This window comes from Pelodiscus sinensis, chromosome 2 (assembly GCF_049634645.1).
Source record: "Pelodiscus sinensis isolate JC-2024 chromosome 2, ASM4963464v1, whole genome shotgun sequence".
Lineage (NCBI taxonomy): Eukaryota > Metazoa > Chordata > Testudines > Trionychidae > Pelodiscus > Pelodiscus sinensis.
Genome location: NC_134712.1, coordinates 170,234,544 through 170,250,898, shown reverse-complemented (window position 1 = coordinate 170,250,898; position 16,355 = coordinate 170,234,544). Strand labels below are relative to the sequence as shown.

The following is a 16,355-nucleotide window of genomic DNA, read 5'->3' as shown; positions in this document are numbered from 1 at the left end:
TGCCCTCCGCTGGACCCTCTCCAATGCGTCCACATCCTTTTTGTAGTGGGGGGCCCAGAACTGGACACAATACTCCAGATGCGGCCTCACCAAAGCCGAATAAAGGGGAATGATGACATCTCTGGATCTGCTAGCAATGCTCCTCTTAATGCAACCTAATATGCCATTAGCCTTCTTGGCTACAAGGGCACACTGTTGACTCATATCTAGCTTCTCATCCACTGTAACCCCCAGGTCCTTTTCTGCAGAACTAGTACTTAACCGGTTGGTCCCCAGCTTGTAACTATGCTTGGGATTCTTCCGTCCCAAGTGCAGGACTCTACACTTGTCCTTGTTGAACCTCATCAGATTTCTTGTGGCCCAATCCTCCAATTTGTCTAAGTCATTCTGTACCCTATCTCTGCCCTTAAGCGTATCTACCTCTCCCCCCAGCTTAGTGTCATCCACAAACTTGCTGAGGGTGCAATCCATCCCCTCATCTAGATCATTAATAAAGATATTGAACAAAACCGGTCCTAGAACCGAACCCTGGGGCACTCCACTAGAAACCGACCGCCATCCTGACATCGAGCCATTGATCACTACCCGCTGGGCCCGGCCTTCTAGCCAGCTTTCTATCCATCTTACCATCCATTTATCCAATCCACAATCCCTTAACTTGCTGGCAAGAATATTGTGGGAGACCGTATCAAAAGCCTTGCTAAAGTCAAGGTATATAACATCCACTGACTTCCTCATGTCCACTGAGCCAGTTACCTCATCATAGAAGCTAATCAGATTGGTCAGGCACAACTTGCCCTTTGTGAATCCATGCTGACTATTCCTAATCACTTTCCTCTCATCCAAGTGCCTCAATATGGATTCCTTAAGGATACCTTCCATGATTTTTCCAGGAACCGAGGTAAGACTGACCGGCCTATAGTTCCCTGGATCATCCTTCTTCCCTTTTTTGAAGATGGGCACTACATTGGCCTTTTTCCAGTCATCCCGGGATTTCTCCCGATCTCCACGACTTTTCAAAGATAATAGCCAAAGGCTCCACAATGACATTTGCCAACTCCCTCAGTACCCTCGGATGCACTAAGTCCGGACCCATGGATTTATGTACGTTTAGCTTTTCTAAATAGTTCCTAACCGGTTCTTTACCCACCACAGGCTGTCCATCTTCATCCCATCTTGCGTCACTTAGCGCAGAAGTCCAGGAGCCGACCTTGTCCGTGAATATAGAGACAAAGAAAGCATTGAGTACTTCAGCTTTCCCCACATCATCTGTCACTAGGTTACCTCCTTCATCCATTAGAGGCCGCACACCCTCTCTGATCACCTTCTTCTTGTTAACATGCCTGTAGAAACCTCTCTTGTTATCCTTCACATCCTTAGCCAGTCGCAATTCCATTTGCGCTTTCCCCTTCCTGATAACCCCCCGGCATTCTCTTGCTATACCTTTAAACTCCTCCCTGGTCATTTGTCCAAGTTTCCACTCTTTGTAAGCTTCCTTTTTGTGCTTAAGTTCACCAAGGATTTCCCCTGTAAGCCAGTCCGGTCTCCTACCATGTTTGCCTCTCTTGCTACGCGTCGGGATGGTTTCTTTCTGTGCCTTCAATAAGGCTTCTTTAAAATACTGCCAGCTGTCCTGGACTCCTTTCCCCTTCATGTTAACATCCCAGGGGATTCTGCCCATCAGATCTCGGAGAGAATCAAAATCTGTTTTTTTGAAGTCCAAGGTGTGTATTTTACTACTCTCTTTTCTTCCTTTGGTCAGGATCCTGAAATCTACCATCTCATGATCATTGCTTCCCAGGTTGTCACCCACCTCCCCTTCCCCTATTAGTTCCTCCCTGTTTGTGAGCAGAACGTCAAGCTGCGCACGGCCTCTGGTCGGATCCTTCAGCACCTGTGTCAAGAAGTTATCCCCAACATTCTCCAAAAACTTCCTGGATGGCCTGTGTACGGCCGTATAGGTTTCCCAGCAGATGTCAGGGTGATTAAAGTCCCCCACAAGAACCAGGGCCTGCGATCTGGAAGCTTCGCTCAGTTGTCTGAAGAAAGCCTCATCTACCTCATCCACCTGATTCGGTGGCCTGTAGCAAACACCAACCACAACATCAATGCTGTTGTTTGCTCCTTTAAACTTAACCCATAGACTCTCAACAGGTTTTTCTCCCTCTTTATACTGGAGTTGAGAGCAATCGTAGTGCTCTCTTACATATAGTGCAACTCCTCCTCCTTTTCTCCCCTGCCTGTTGTTCCTGAACAGTCTATACCCTTCCATGACAGCACTCCAGTCATGTGAGTCATCCCACCAAGTCTGTTATCCCAATTAAATCATATTTCTTGGTCTGGGCCAGGGCCTCCAGTTCTTCCTGTTTGTTGCCCAGGCTTCTCGCATTAGTGTACAAACACTTCAGGTAACCAGTTGATCGTCCTATCTTCTCCATTCGAAACATGGGTCCTCCTTTCTTGCCCTTCCTCTCTGCATTTCTTCCCGGTATCCGACTTTCCCACTCCCCTCAGGGTTTTGGTCACCGTCCCCCGACGAACCTAGTTTAAAGCCCTCCTCACTAGGTTTGCAAGCCTGCCCGCGAAGATGCTCCTTCCTCTCTTGGTTAGGTGGATCCCATCTCTTCCTAACAATCCTTGCACCCGGAACAGAGTCCCGTGGTCGAAGAAACCAAAGCCCTCTCTGCGACACCATCTGCGCAATCACGCATTTACGTCCTCAATTAGACGATCCCTTCCCAGTCCTTTCCCTTCAACAGGGAGGATGGAGGAGAATACCACTTGCGCTCCAAATTCTTGGATCCTTCTTCCTAGCGCTACATAATCCGCAGTAACACGCTCAAGATCATTCTTGGCCGTATCATTAGTTCCCACGTGGAGAAGCAGAAAGGGGTAACAATCCGAAGGTTTGATCAGCTTGGTAAGCCTCTCAGTGACATCCTGAATGCGAGCTCCCGGTAAGCAGCACACCTCTCGAGATTCCAAGATAGTCAAGACCAAAGAAGACTGTGAAGAACTTCAAAAAGATCTCATCAAACTGAGTGACTGGGCAACAAAATGGCAAATGAAATTGAATTAGGAGAAGTGTAAAGTAATTCACATTGGAAAAAATAACCCCAACTATGCATATAGTATGATGGGGGCTAATTTAGCTATAACTAGCCAGGAAAGATCTTGGAGTTATCGTGGATAGTTCTCTGAAAATGTCCATGCAGTGTGCAGCGGCAGTCAAAAAAGCAAATAGGATGCTAGGAATTATTTAAAAAAGGAACAGAAAATAAGACGAAGAGTATCTTACTACCCCTATATAAAACTATAGTACACCCACATCTTGAATATTGGTGTACAGATGTGGCCTCCTCACCTCAAAAAGATATTTTGGCATTAGAAAAGAGCAACTAAAATGATTAGGGGTTTGGAACGGGTCCCATATGAGGAAAGGCTAAAGAGACTGGGACTTTTCAGTTTAGAAAAGACGAGACTGAGGGGGGATATGATAGAGGTCTATAAAATCATGAGTGGTGTGGAGAGGGTGAATAAAGAAAAGTTATTTACTTGTTCCCATGATATAAGACCTAGAGGACACCAAATGAAATTAATGGGTAGCAGGTTTAAAACTAATAAAAGAACGTTCTTCTTCACACAGCACACAGTCAACCTGTGGAACTCCTTTCCAGAGGAAGCTGTGAAGGCTAGGACTATAACAGAGTTTAAAAAAAGAACTGGATAAATTCATGGAGATTAGATCCATAAAAAGATATTAGCCAGGGGCTAAGGAATGGTGCATCTGGCCTCTGTTTGTCAAAGGATGGAGAAGAATGGCAGGAGATAAATTGCTTGATCATTGTCTTTGGTCCACGCTCTCTGGGGCACTTGGCACTGACCACTGTTGGCAGATAGGATACTGGGCTAGATGGACCTTTGGTCTGAACCAGTATGGCCATTCTTATGTTCTTAAGTATCTTAGTTAGGCTCCTTTGAAAGTACTGTCTGAAAGCCCCTGTTATTTCATTCTATTTAAGTTTTAAATGACTTATCAAGAATAAATGCTTGAGCCCATTCAGGAGCTAAACTAGTTTTAAATATTATATACCATTCCTCCCAGGAGACTACCAGCTCAAGTACCTTGTACTAAACACCAACAACATTCTTGTCAAAGACTTCCTTTAGATGACTTGACTAATGTTTGATGGAAACAGAAGAATTAGATGTAGGAAAACTACTATGTCAATAATATATCAATAGCCTCTTAATACTTAAACATGGTCCAGGTAGCTTTGTCAATGAATCTTTGGGATCTGGGTTATGCCAATAAGATTTTAAAAGGAGCCAAACAAACTCATCTACATTTCTTGCTCTGCAGCCTATTCAAACTCTTATGTGGTGTATCTGATTGACCCACTGTTGTCTTCATTTAGGATATTTACCAGGTTTCATTTTAACTACTAATTGCAGTTTGAATATACACATTTCACCAGGGAGGTTCCTCTTCACTAAGTCACTTGAAAGCCAAAATGCACTACTGCCACAGAATTAAAGAAACTTTCTAACACATAAGCAAAATAGTGTGTAAATGTTGTACACTAGCTTATTTTGTAACCCAAGGAGGGGAAAAAATGTATGAAGAATAAGGTTCCTTTTGTGTATTTTAGCTACATTCAGAAAAAGATTGATTTAGTTGGTTTATGTAACATTTAGTTTCAAATATTAATAAATATAAAGTAAAAGCAGGCAGTGTGCCCTAAGAATTCCTTGTTTTGCATTTGCTTCTCAAAATGGAAGTCGTACTATGATTTATGAATTAAGATCAGAATCTAATTTTCTCCAGAGCACCAATGAAAAATCTTCACTTAGTGATTCGCGAATCAAGCAAATAAAGAATGTTTAACCTACAAGTAACTTTGGTGCTTTGAGACTGTGTGCATGTGAATAACAAATCTACTCACCAATGGTGCCTCCTTAATGGTTTCTTAAAGAAACTGTTGATAATGTGAAAAAACAGGTTACCCTGAGATAAAGCGGCATCACCAACCTGACATTCTTCAGTAGCAGCAAGAAAAACAAGAAAGCAAGGGAAGAATGAAAACACATTGCTACCGAAGACTGGAAAATAAAGGTGTGAAAAATGTCAATAGTTTGATTGGCTGCAACCTGATTGAAAATTAGTGAGGGATACACACCAACAAAAACATTTAATAGCAGCTACCTAATTTTAAGAAGTTATCATACAATTAAATATACATTTGAGGGACCATTTCTTTTCCTTTAGAGTAATATCACCCTTTTCAACACGCTCTTTAATGTCTTAGTGTTTTATTCAGAAAGTAAACAGAGTTTTCATAGATACAGGTAATCTTTTCAAAATATGGCTTACCTCTGGATAAAGATTGAACCTTTTTAATGTGTTAATCACCAAAGGATATTCAGTTAGTTTATCGTTCATAATCATCCACATTCCATTCCAAAATGATGGTGCTTCAACAATCGTCTTGAAATAGGAATAATAAAGACCCTAGAAGGGTGCATAATTTAGCAGAAATTAATCAGGTAATGCCCTTTGTATTCTGCTACATAAAATTTCTTCTTTTAAGTGAAGGTCTATATTATAAAGACTAGCACAAAGCTACCAGGACAATTACACAATTTTCCAAGTTTTCTCATGTGAATACCATTTCAAAACTCAATTGTCCAAAACACTCAGAGAACTTCCATTTTGTCTCAAAAGAAGCACAAAATACTAGAGAAAGATAATTTAAAATGTCCGATAAAGTTAGAAAATACAATTCATTAACAAAATGACCAAGGAATTGGCATATGGAAATAAATGTTCACATTTTAAATATGGCCTTCATTAATTAATAATTACGTAAAGTTAGAAAAAAGGTATTTAAAATTTCATATATTTTATTGTACATTAAGTTATTAAAATATTTTTGAAATCCGTTTGAAAGGGTATTTTCATGTTGCTTTATATAAGATTTGTACCTCAAAATTACATATAAACATTTTAGTTATAAAACATTTGTAGCTGTTATTTTTCCTTGCTGTGGAATTTTAGAAGTTATATAATCAATTATTGCAGACAAAAGCTTTCAAGACTATAATGTCATTTTTTATTTAAATTGTTTAAAAAAGGAAAAACGATCTAACCATTTCAGTGCGAAAAGCCATCTCTCTTTCCAACGTTGACAGGTGAGAAAAATGACGGTCATTTTCAAAAAGAGTTGTAATATGACACCTGTATGAACAAAACCTATTCAGATTCACTTCTCAGGTTTTAAAACCAGTACTGATTTATACATACTATGAAACCTTTGGTAAATATTTTCACATCAGAAAACACAGTAGACCTAATACAGCTACTGTAATTCAGTCTGGTGTCATACTGTTGATTACTTTCCATTCTCTGCTTGTTATCCATTTTAAGTGAATTAACTGAAACAAAGAATATGAATCTACAGTTGTCACTTGCAAGCCATTAAAGAGGGACTTTTAAAAAAATATCAAATACATATATAAAGACTATTTTATAATAAAGCACAAGAAACTCAGGGATCAAATACTAAGTGCTGTTAAAACTATCAAATCTAACTTCAGTGAAGGAAATTCTGATATATGCCTACCAAATCAATGAATGGAAGGAAAGAATAAAAAAGTGGAGTAAATCTTACAATAAAATGGAAGTACATTATGTTTGCCTATACAAGTCTTCTGCTCAATGTCTTTTACTAAAGTGCAATTATGTACCAGTATGAGGACATGAAATGGTATTTAATGATAGGAAAAGGTACAGATCTTGAAAAACAACACTTGCCAGAACAAATATATAATGTGCTTCTGCAAGCAAACTGAACAGGGTTAGCTCCGTCTCTGGAACAGAGGGGAGGAGAAAGGCACAAAACATCCCAAGTGCCACGGTTGCTTTATTAGGAGAGGGAGCTGTAAGAAACAGCACCTGATACTGCTAGTTGAGGTGGGGAGAGTTTTAGGAGTGAAGTAGAAGGATTATGGGAGCAAATCGTCTGGAGTTGCTAATTTTTTTTTCCTACTGATCCTTTTTACAGATACTGTTCTCAGATAAAGGACCTACATTTGGGAACCCAACAGCCTATTGGGACACAAAAGAGCAAAAGCAGAGATGCCCTGAAAGGGGGTTAAATGGTAGACAGAATTAGTGCATTTATTCATGGGCAAAATTAACTGGGTGACAAAAAGGATTTGGGGCCCCTCAGAACTTACTGGATGACTGGAAGGAGTGCCAGTGAAAATACATATGGCTGTGAGGGTCAAGGCCATATAAGTATTCTTCACCTCACCAAGAGACTTAGCTTTTTGGCAAAAAGTTTAGGGAAAAAATTTTCAAACCCAGAATCACAAAACCAGAACTATTTTTTGTTAATGAAGAGGACTTTCACTAAAAGGAAAGATACAAAGATAATGGATAAATTAGCTACTCCTTTAGCTTATCAGTATCTACTCCTCTATACGTGATGCTTCATGTAGTCTTAAAACAGTAATATTTCTCATTATTTATTTTGACCATAAGTCAATAAAAATAATCTTACCAGTGTAAGACTCCTGAAAAAGCAGCTGTTTAAAAAAAAAAAAAAAAAGATAAATTTCTTCATAATCAAACACTTAAACATAAAAATGTTCTTTAAAATAATTACAGAACAATTATCAGGGCAGAGCACACTGCATACGATGTTCAACTCAGCCTCTGGGAGAAAGAAGGAATAGAAGCATCCTGAAGTGCTTTTAAGATGAACTTTTTGGGCAATGCCACAAACATCTGGAATTAAACAGACAGTATTAATATATGATAATTCAGTACATGCCATATATCAAATGGACTATTTAGAAATAAAGACATTTATTTCAAATAGCAAGAAAGAAAACTATATAAGCTGTTAAAAGCCAAACATCACACTCAACTTTGCTGATACAGTACACTTCATACATTAAGACAGCAACACCAATGAGATTTTTTTAAAAGTAATATATACTACTATTAGCATCTTGCATTAAACAATACCTAGAGGTAAAACAAAGTCTAAGTGACTAAAGGAAAAAGCAAGCACAAACAATATCTGTGTATTTTGTTAAAAAAAAAAGTGACTTCCAGAATTTCATAGTAACTATGAATGGCACAGAAAACATTCCTTATCCAGCAAACAGAAGACAGATGAAAAAAATATGTCTGACTATAATATTATACACAGCTTTTAATAAAAGCTTACATTTTGGCCATATAACTTATATTATATTTTTAAATTTAGAATATTGCAGATTTTTAGCCTTCTATATAACTTATTCCAGAAGTATTTCTATCTTGTACTCTCCGTGTTATTTTTTTATTTAACTTCAATTGCATAGTTTCAGCTTAATCAGAGACCTCTCAGGGGGGTCTGGAGCATGGGGCAGATATGACAAATGTCACTTTTGAGACTGTCATATTGGCCGATCATGCTGGTCCAGAGGGCTCCCCAAGTACAGGGCTTGACAGACTTGCCCCGATTTGCCATACCCTAGGGATAACTGCAACTTGTATGAGATTTTCGTACTGATGTTTATATGCATTCTAATGGAGAACTGGAAATTTTGATTGCCAGGGAAGCTATGCGGAATTTGAGTAAGCACATAAGGGCTGTGTCTACACTGGACCACTTATTCCGGAAAATCAGCCGCTTTTCCAGAATAAGCTGCAAGCTGTCTACACTGGCCCTTGAATTTCCGGAAAAGCAACGACGCTCTACCGTACAAAATCAGCCGCTATTCCGGAAAAACTATTCTGCTCCCGCTCAGGCATAAGTCCTTATTCTGGTACACTGTTCCGGAAAAGGGCCAGTGTAGACAGCCCAGTAGTCTTTTCCGGAAAAAAGCACCGATCGCGAAAATGGCGATCGGGGCTCTTTTCCTGAAAAGCGCGTCTACATTGGCCACAGATGCTTTTCCGGGAAAAGGCCTTTTCCAGAAAAGCAGCCTGCCAATGTAGACGCTCCTTTTCCGGAAAAACTGAAAACGGAATAGTATTCCGTTTTAAGCAGTTCCGGAAATTCATGCCAGTGTAGACACAGCCAAGGTGTCAACGATGGAACAACTAACATTTAAATCACCAGCTGTATGTTTCAAAATTAACTATGTGGAAAGAGTGCGGTAGTTCCAAACTACTGCATCAGTCTGTTCAGAAACCCAGTGTGCTCATCTAGACTACACGGAAGATTCGAAAGAGGATTCGAAAGATTCCTGTGGAATTTGCATATCTTCTTCCAATCTCACTTTAGAAAGCGGAGCTTTCAAAAGTGAAAGTATCAAGATGCATTTTTTTTGGCAAACCCCTCCTGTTTTTGAAAAGCAGCTTTTCCTCAAAAATGAGGTTTACGCGGCTTTTTGAAAAAGGGGAGTGTTTGCCAGAAAAAAAACACGTCTTGATTACTTTCACTTTCTAAAGCTCCGCTTTCTAAAGTGAGATTGGAAGAAGATATGCAAATTCCCATGGAATTTGCATATCCTCTTTCGAACCTTCTGCGTACTCTAGATGAGCCCAGTAAGACAATGCTGCGTTATTGTATGTTCAGTTAGCCTTAAAAATGTTCTCAACCATGATTTCAAGAAAGTTCATGTTAGGAAATAAATTATGTGCAAAGAATAGAGACTATACCATTGCAGAATGAAAAGGATTCTGAATATAATTAGACCCCAACTTAACCTTACACACAATGAGTGTCAAAGAAAAAAGATTTGCAATTACACACAATTTAAAATTGATTTTCATAACTTATTAACCAAATTGACAGTATTTCAATTAAAAAACTGAAATTACATATTAAAATAAAGAACAGAAACTGTGTTTGACTTCAAAAGATATTTCATAGAAAAATATAATATAAGTAACTTAACTGAGCAGAAAAAAAAAATCAGCAGAGACAGTTTAAGAAATTTGTATTATTACTATTACTACCACCACCACCACCATTATTAAAACAAACACAATCGGTCACATTAAATTTTACAATAATTTCATATAAATCTTTTATTGAACTTCACAAATGCCATTCTTCAATGTGTGTGTATGATTAAACCATTTCAATAATATTGTGCTTGCTTGTGCTCATCATCTTAATATCTGCATTTCAGACAATGGTGGGCGTAAATCAGTCAAGTTGCTTTACTTTTTATACATCTGCCCTAGAATATTTTAATTACATCAGAAATATATACTTAATATATCGGGGAGGGGAGGGGGAAGAAGAGACACCTAACTTGTGAAATGCTCAGGGAGATCACTGAGGCTATAAAAACAAAAAATTGAAACATAATGGGGGATTTCAACTATCCCGATAGTGACTGGGACCTCAGGAAGGGCTGCAAAGACAAAGGCCATGTCTACACTACACAGCTTTTAGTGAGATGGCTGTGTTGGCACACCCATGTCGCTAACGCAAAATAACGTCAAAGAGACTTAAAGTTTAAAGGTAAATTTGATATTGGTTCTCTCTTTATAAGTTTCTGATCCAGCATCTTCATTTAATGTAGCAAATAGATATTTTACATTTATTTTCATTAGTGTGGGAATGAATTTTATTGTTGTCTCACAAGCACAGTATACGAAAGAATCATCTTCCTCTCCTCCCCAAAAATATAATAAATTTGATATTACGTCCACCTATAGCTAAGTGCTCTTAAGCAAATAATGCCAGCTAACAAAGACTTCCACAGATTACATTATTAATTCATTAAAGATCAACAACCCAGGTTATTTCTTGGAAGATAAAGACTGGTTAGAAGAAAGCGGATGATGCTAAACCTCCGTCTTAGGCCATTCACCTCAGCCAGTTATTAATTTTTCCTATGAAGTGTCCTGGGACAGTAGTGATACTATTTATACGTAAGACAGACACATACTTGCAAAATATGGGACTATTTTCCCTTACTTTTCCAAAGTTACTTACTGAACTCATACACTAACAGAGCAACAATTTTCTTAAGGTGTTAGGTAAATAGGATGTTTGTAATGTTAAGAATAAAAAGCTTACACTGAACAATTAGTACTTTATTATACCTTCCAGATGCATGTCTTGGGAAGTATATGCACATATATGCACACTAAATAAAGAGTAACAGTATCAGTAGAATATTAATACATTTGGATTTTATTATTGGCTTAACTCAGCTCTTATTTATGTTAATGCTAACCTTTACTGCCAATCCCACTCTCAATTATTATTTGTAAGAATCAATGAGTGGTTGTGTGATAACTATCTTGCAAAGAAGCATCACATTTTCCACACCCTCTCCTATTACATTCCAGACAAATTCGGGTATAGTACATTTTTATAAAGCCTTAAGAACTGGTACGTTTGTCTTCTTACCCAATATAAAAGTGAACCATATCTTGCCATCTACTCTCATGATGAAGGCTCCTTTTTCTTCAATAAAGTCTGTTAAAAGAAAATAACTCTCTTAGCAGTACACTTAGTTTTAAACTTCAAACTATTAAAAGCAAGTTCATCTGAAGAGATGTGCTCACAGGCCATACTGTTCATAGTCTATAGCCACCTTAACTTTGCTTTATAACAGCTGAAACGGGGAGACAGAGCCTGTGATTAAACATGCTTGAAAACAAAAATCAAGGTGACTACAATAAATAATCACTTTATTTCTACAGAGTTCATGAGAAGTGTTTTTTTTAAATAAACTTTGTACAAAAGCTTTACTTCTGAATTGCATAACTTTGTAGCATAAAGTTTTAACTTTTTATTTTCTTTTGCACTAATCAACCCCCTAATCCTTTCATCCAGGCATAGTCAAGTGTCAGGTAGATAATCCCAATAGTAATAAAGCTAAATAAAACATAATTTAAAGAAAAAAAGATGTAGTTCCTGATGCTGCATAAAGGCTGTGTAATGTCCTGTATTTATTTTCTATCTAAAAACCTTCAACTTTTATAAGGTTTGAACAAACCTTCTTTCTCCAGGCCACGTTCAGGGACCTTTCTCCTGTGGTAATTGACTATGGAGTAGGAAAAGGGAAAGTGACATACACGTCTGACTGCTGTCAACTCCAGGTAAATATACGGGGGTAGGAGCGAAAGAAACATGCTCCCTTACTTTGATCGTACAATTTCCAGGCAATTCGGCTTCCCGACTAGCCAGCAGCCACTGGACACATGGCGGTGCGGGGGGGGGGGGGTTAAAGCCTCTCTTGCCCCCCCAGGACTTCGCTGCCTTTCAAGGAGGGGGCCTGAGACTGGCTCTGCCTGTAGCTGCATCGGCCCGGTGGCTGGCAGAGGGGCTGATGCTACCCCCGCCCCTTCCCAACGGGGGCACAAGATGGAAGCGGCTTTGTGCAGAGCCGCCCCTCACCCCCGGCCCCGCTCACCTTGCAGCCCGTGTCTCCAGCCCCGGAGCGGCCCCACCTGGCCCAGGCCCAGCATCTCCCTCAGCCTCTGGGCCAGGGGGCGGTGGGGTTTCTGGGGCTCGCTCTTAGCGGCCCCTTTCCTGCCGGTGCCTCCCTTCCGCATGGCGCCGGCCCCGCCTGACAGCTGCCTCCCCGGCGCCAGCCCGCGGCCGGCCCGGGGGCTCTCTGCGGGCGGGAGCGCGGGCTGCGGGCAGCCGGGGGGCTCTTTGTGTCTGCCCCGCGTTTGCACCACCATCTCCGCACCGTCCCCGCGCGCCGGCGGATGGGCGGAGCGGGGGGGCGGGGCCGGTCACTTCTCCCTCGGGCTCCTGCCCTCTCGGCTCTCGAGGGGCGGCGCCGCTGCTGGCCGCTTGCTCCGCCCCGCGAGCCACGTGGGGCGGGCGCAGCTCCCCAGCAAACCGCTGGCAACTGTCACGGCAACGGCCGAACGCCGAGCCCGCGCGCCGCCCCCAAAGCCTAACGGATCTGCCGGGCCCAGCACGTGCTGCGGCCCCCCTGCCCCGCCTTCCCCTCGCTCCGCCCCCCTCCCCTCCTGCTCTGGCCCTGACACCCCAGTGGCGCGGCTACAGTGTTCCTCAGCCCCCTGGTTGCAACTGGGAAGCTTGCCCTGGTACCCCGGCCGCCTTGCCCCCTGGCTGCCCTGCTGGGGGCTGCCTCTCGCGGATGCTGTTGAACCCTTTCATCCCATAAGCTGCTGGAGCGCGAGCTGGGCTGTGTGGGCTTTGGGTTGCTTTTCAGTGCCACCTGGGTCGGGTCACGCTTTGTTCCCTAGCAGATTGGCACAGGAGTTCGCTCCCCGCCCCCTCTGCTGCGCGACCGGCTGTGATTAAGGGATCATTTGTTACAGCAATAGCCTACTTATGTCCTCCCACTGCTCTACCATATTTGTGCGCGGCTTCAGCGGGCCAGAGCCTCAACTGGTATAAATATGCACAGCTCGAATAAAATCAATAGAGCTACACTGATTTACACCTGCTAAGGATCTGGACCAGGATCCTTGCTTTAGTAACCAAGATTTTTTTAAAAATGGGTTTCAGTGAGTCATTTAAAGCATCATTCTAAAACACAACAGCAAAACTGTTGTGCTGTAGGGCTATGTCTAGACTGCAGGCTTCTTTCGAAAGAGGCTCTTTCGAAAGTATCTTTCGAAAGAGCCTCTTTCGAAAGAGAGCGTCTAGACTGCACGCGGAACTTTCGAAAGAGCAAGCCGCTTTTTCGAAAGAAAGCACCCAGTGAGTCTGGATGCTCTCTTTCGAAGAAGCCCTATTTACATTCAAGAACGCCTTCTTTCGAAAGAAGCACTTTCGAAAGAAGGCGTTCTTCCTCGTGAAATGAGGTTTACCGCCGTCGAAAGAAAAGCCGCGTTCTTTCGATTTAATTTCGAAAGAACGCGGCTGCAGTCTAGACGCAGGTGAAGTTTTTTCGGAAAAAGGCTACTTTTCCCCAAAAAAACCCTGAGTCTGGACACAGCAGGATTTGGTGACTTGGGGTACAAAAGACCGTTAAAAGAATATCTCAGTTCTAGGCTTTTTTACTAAGCAATCTGACTCTTTCATTTTATAACATAAAATGCACGTCCTATAAATCGTGATTGATGGTGTAGTCAAATGAGGGCCTAAAACATAAGCCAATATATCACAGGCCTGGTATAAGATCTGAACGGCAACTGTCAAAACTTTGCTAATATAAAGTACAGTAAAGCTGTAAGCAAAAGGTAAGCCCCAGCTTCCAAAAGTTGGCAAAAACAGCTAATATTACAGACACTCATACTTAAAAGATACTAAGCATAGGCCATAAACAAATTCCAATGGGGTCATAATAAAACACCACATAAAAAAATCTCAGTACCAACACACACCCCACAAATAACAAAAACATACCAACCCGGGTCCAAAACAGAGTCTAAACTAACAGCACAAAAATAGTAATCAAACCCCTGTGTACAAGGTAATGGGTAAATCTAGGTACATCAAGGGGTGGCAACCTAATATGTCAAAGGCAATGTGCTTGTGTATAAAAATGTACCCCAAAAAGTTGTGTTTGTCCAACTGAGAGGGCAGTTTCACATTCCTAGCACTAAGTCTGTCCATTGTCAGGGGTACATATGTGTAGTGGTTTGGTAAAATCTACTAACTATTACTGTACTTGGTTTAACATATAAACCTGACCTGGTGCCTTCAATCCTTATCTAATTTTATGGTCCTTGGGGCTCTCCCAAAGTCTGCTGTGTCAACTACTTGCACAAAGTCAACACAGTACATAAAAAAAGGATACACACACAACCAAATGGCTATCGTTATTAACAAAGCAAAAAACTTGTCAAAATAGCACACGGGTAATGCCTGGCTACTATAAATGGAAACGTGGATAATCCATTATCTGTCTGGTTGCTATGGAACCTGAAATACTATTTCACAACTTTTTAAATCAGTCTTCTTGAGTAAATTGCCACAGCTCTCATTGCACCTCCTACACTAATAATTACAGTTGGTAGGAATTACAGTTCCTGTTTCTGCAGGGTGTTACCCCTGGGGGCCTCGATAACACTCAAATGTGGCCTGATAGTGGAACCCCAGTGAAAAGAAAGCAGATCCGCCCCCTCCCACAGGGTCACCTGTGAATTATGCCGATAAAGGAAAACAGATTCCAATTAAAAGTGAAAACAAAAAGAAACTGTATTAGGGGTATTATACAGTATTAAGTGAAAAAAGCAGGGGAGAAACCGGATGCAAACTAATAACCTTTAACAAAACAGTGGAAGTGACCAGTAAAACCCTTAATGTCCCAACTGAACTGCATGAAAATAATTGGTAGGTTCTACCCCAAATACAAATGGTTATTTTACTCTTTTGGACTGGAGTGGCTGAGCCAGAGGTGTGTTGCCCAGGACCTGCAATCTTTGGGCTGCCTGAGAGCCCTCAGGGAGGAACGCTGGGGAGTCCCTTGCTGGCGGTACAGGAACCCTGAAGAGGATGGCAGGCAGATGACACTCGTGTAGATGGAAGACAATGGATGGGGTTCCCTCTTCTATTCCTCTGATTGGCTTGCAGCTGGATCAGATCCCGTGGCGGTCTCAGGAAAGAGAGCTGACAACACGTGCAAACACTGCCACTCAGATGGACACCACCCCCCATGAGCTGTGTCTGGACTTATAAAACCGTCAGGGCAGGAAACCTCTGAGGTGATTTTTACCATGTGACCCCTCAGTGGGGACCAGTTCTGAGGTAACTAAGAAAAGGCAGGAAATTCCGGTCTGTGCCAATTTTTGTTTACCACTCTGAGATGGAGAGCCCCTCCCTGTCCTGAGGTCACCTGGTATACAGACTCCATATTGTTTTTCACAAACAGCCTAGAAATATCACTTAACATTATCAAATAAACATACAAATTTGTGTAATTAACACATATACATAATTGATTACCACCATCAGAAGGTCAGCCTACAAGGGATACAAATATAGCATTACTGTGGTAGGAGAATGGAGACTCTGTTAAAGCAGAACTCTCTTCTACTCCCAACTGTGCTTATATGACCAAGGGACTATTGAGGCCAACATTATCAGATCTGAAAGAAATATTAATATATATATTGTTTAATTTACATATTTATAATGATTAACTAGAACACTGGGCAGCTTCCCCCTCCACTGCCCCCTATTACATATCCCTTTACTATAGCTTCTCCAGATTCTTTTCATTGTGTTTCTCTGGCTCCTGATTATTGTCTGTCCTATGGCTATGTCTGCCTCAACCATACTCCTTGGTCCTGTTCCGTTCTTTATGTCTGTTTTTTTCTGGACCCCTCCTTCTGTCTTCATACTATATCCTTTTGTTTCTGGGTCTTCAAGTCTTCTGAATTTTCTTTGCATTTGTCTTTCCTCTTGATTCTCTTCTTACACTATTTTTGGGTTCTCTCCTTCCAGAGCAGTTTTGCA

The 16,355-nt window shown here is 41.2% G+C and overlaps 1 protein-coding gene across 2 annotated transcripts in view; it reads right to left on the bottom strand.

Moving 5' to 3' along the window:
- Window positions 1-12,823, bottom strand: part of DPY19L1 (dpy-19 like C-mannosyltransferase 1) — a 128,000-nt gene extending 115,177 nt beyond the window's left edge. For both annotated transcript variants that reach the window (XM_006124052.3, XM_006124053.3), the window contains exons 1-5: window positions 12,382-12,823; window positions 11,373-11,441; window positions 7,566-7,590; window positions 6,151-6,238; window positions 5,375-5,512 (exon numbers count right to left, since the gene is read on the bottom strand). In XM_006124052.3, the coding sequence (XP_006124114.2) occupies window positions 5,375-5,512; window positions 6,151-6,238; window positions 7,566-7,590; window positions 11,373-11,441; window positions 12,382-12,655 (594 nt within the window). In that variant the 5' untranslated portion in view covers window positions 12,656-12,823. The remainder of the gene's footprint in view (window positions 1-5,374; window positions 5,513-6,150; window positions 6,239-7,565; window positions 7,591-11,372; window positions 11,442-12,381) is intronic.
- Between the last annotated feature and the right edge of the window lie 3,532 nt (window positions 12,824-16,355).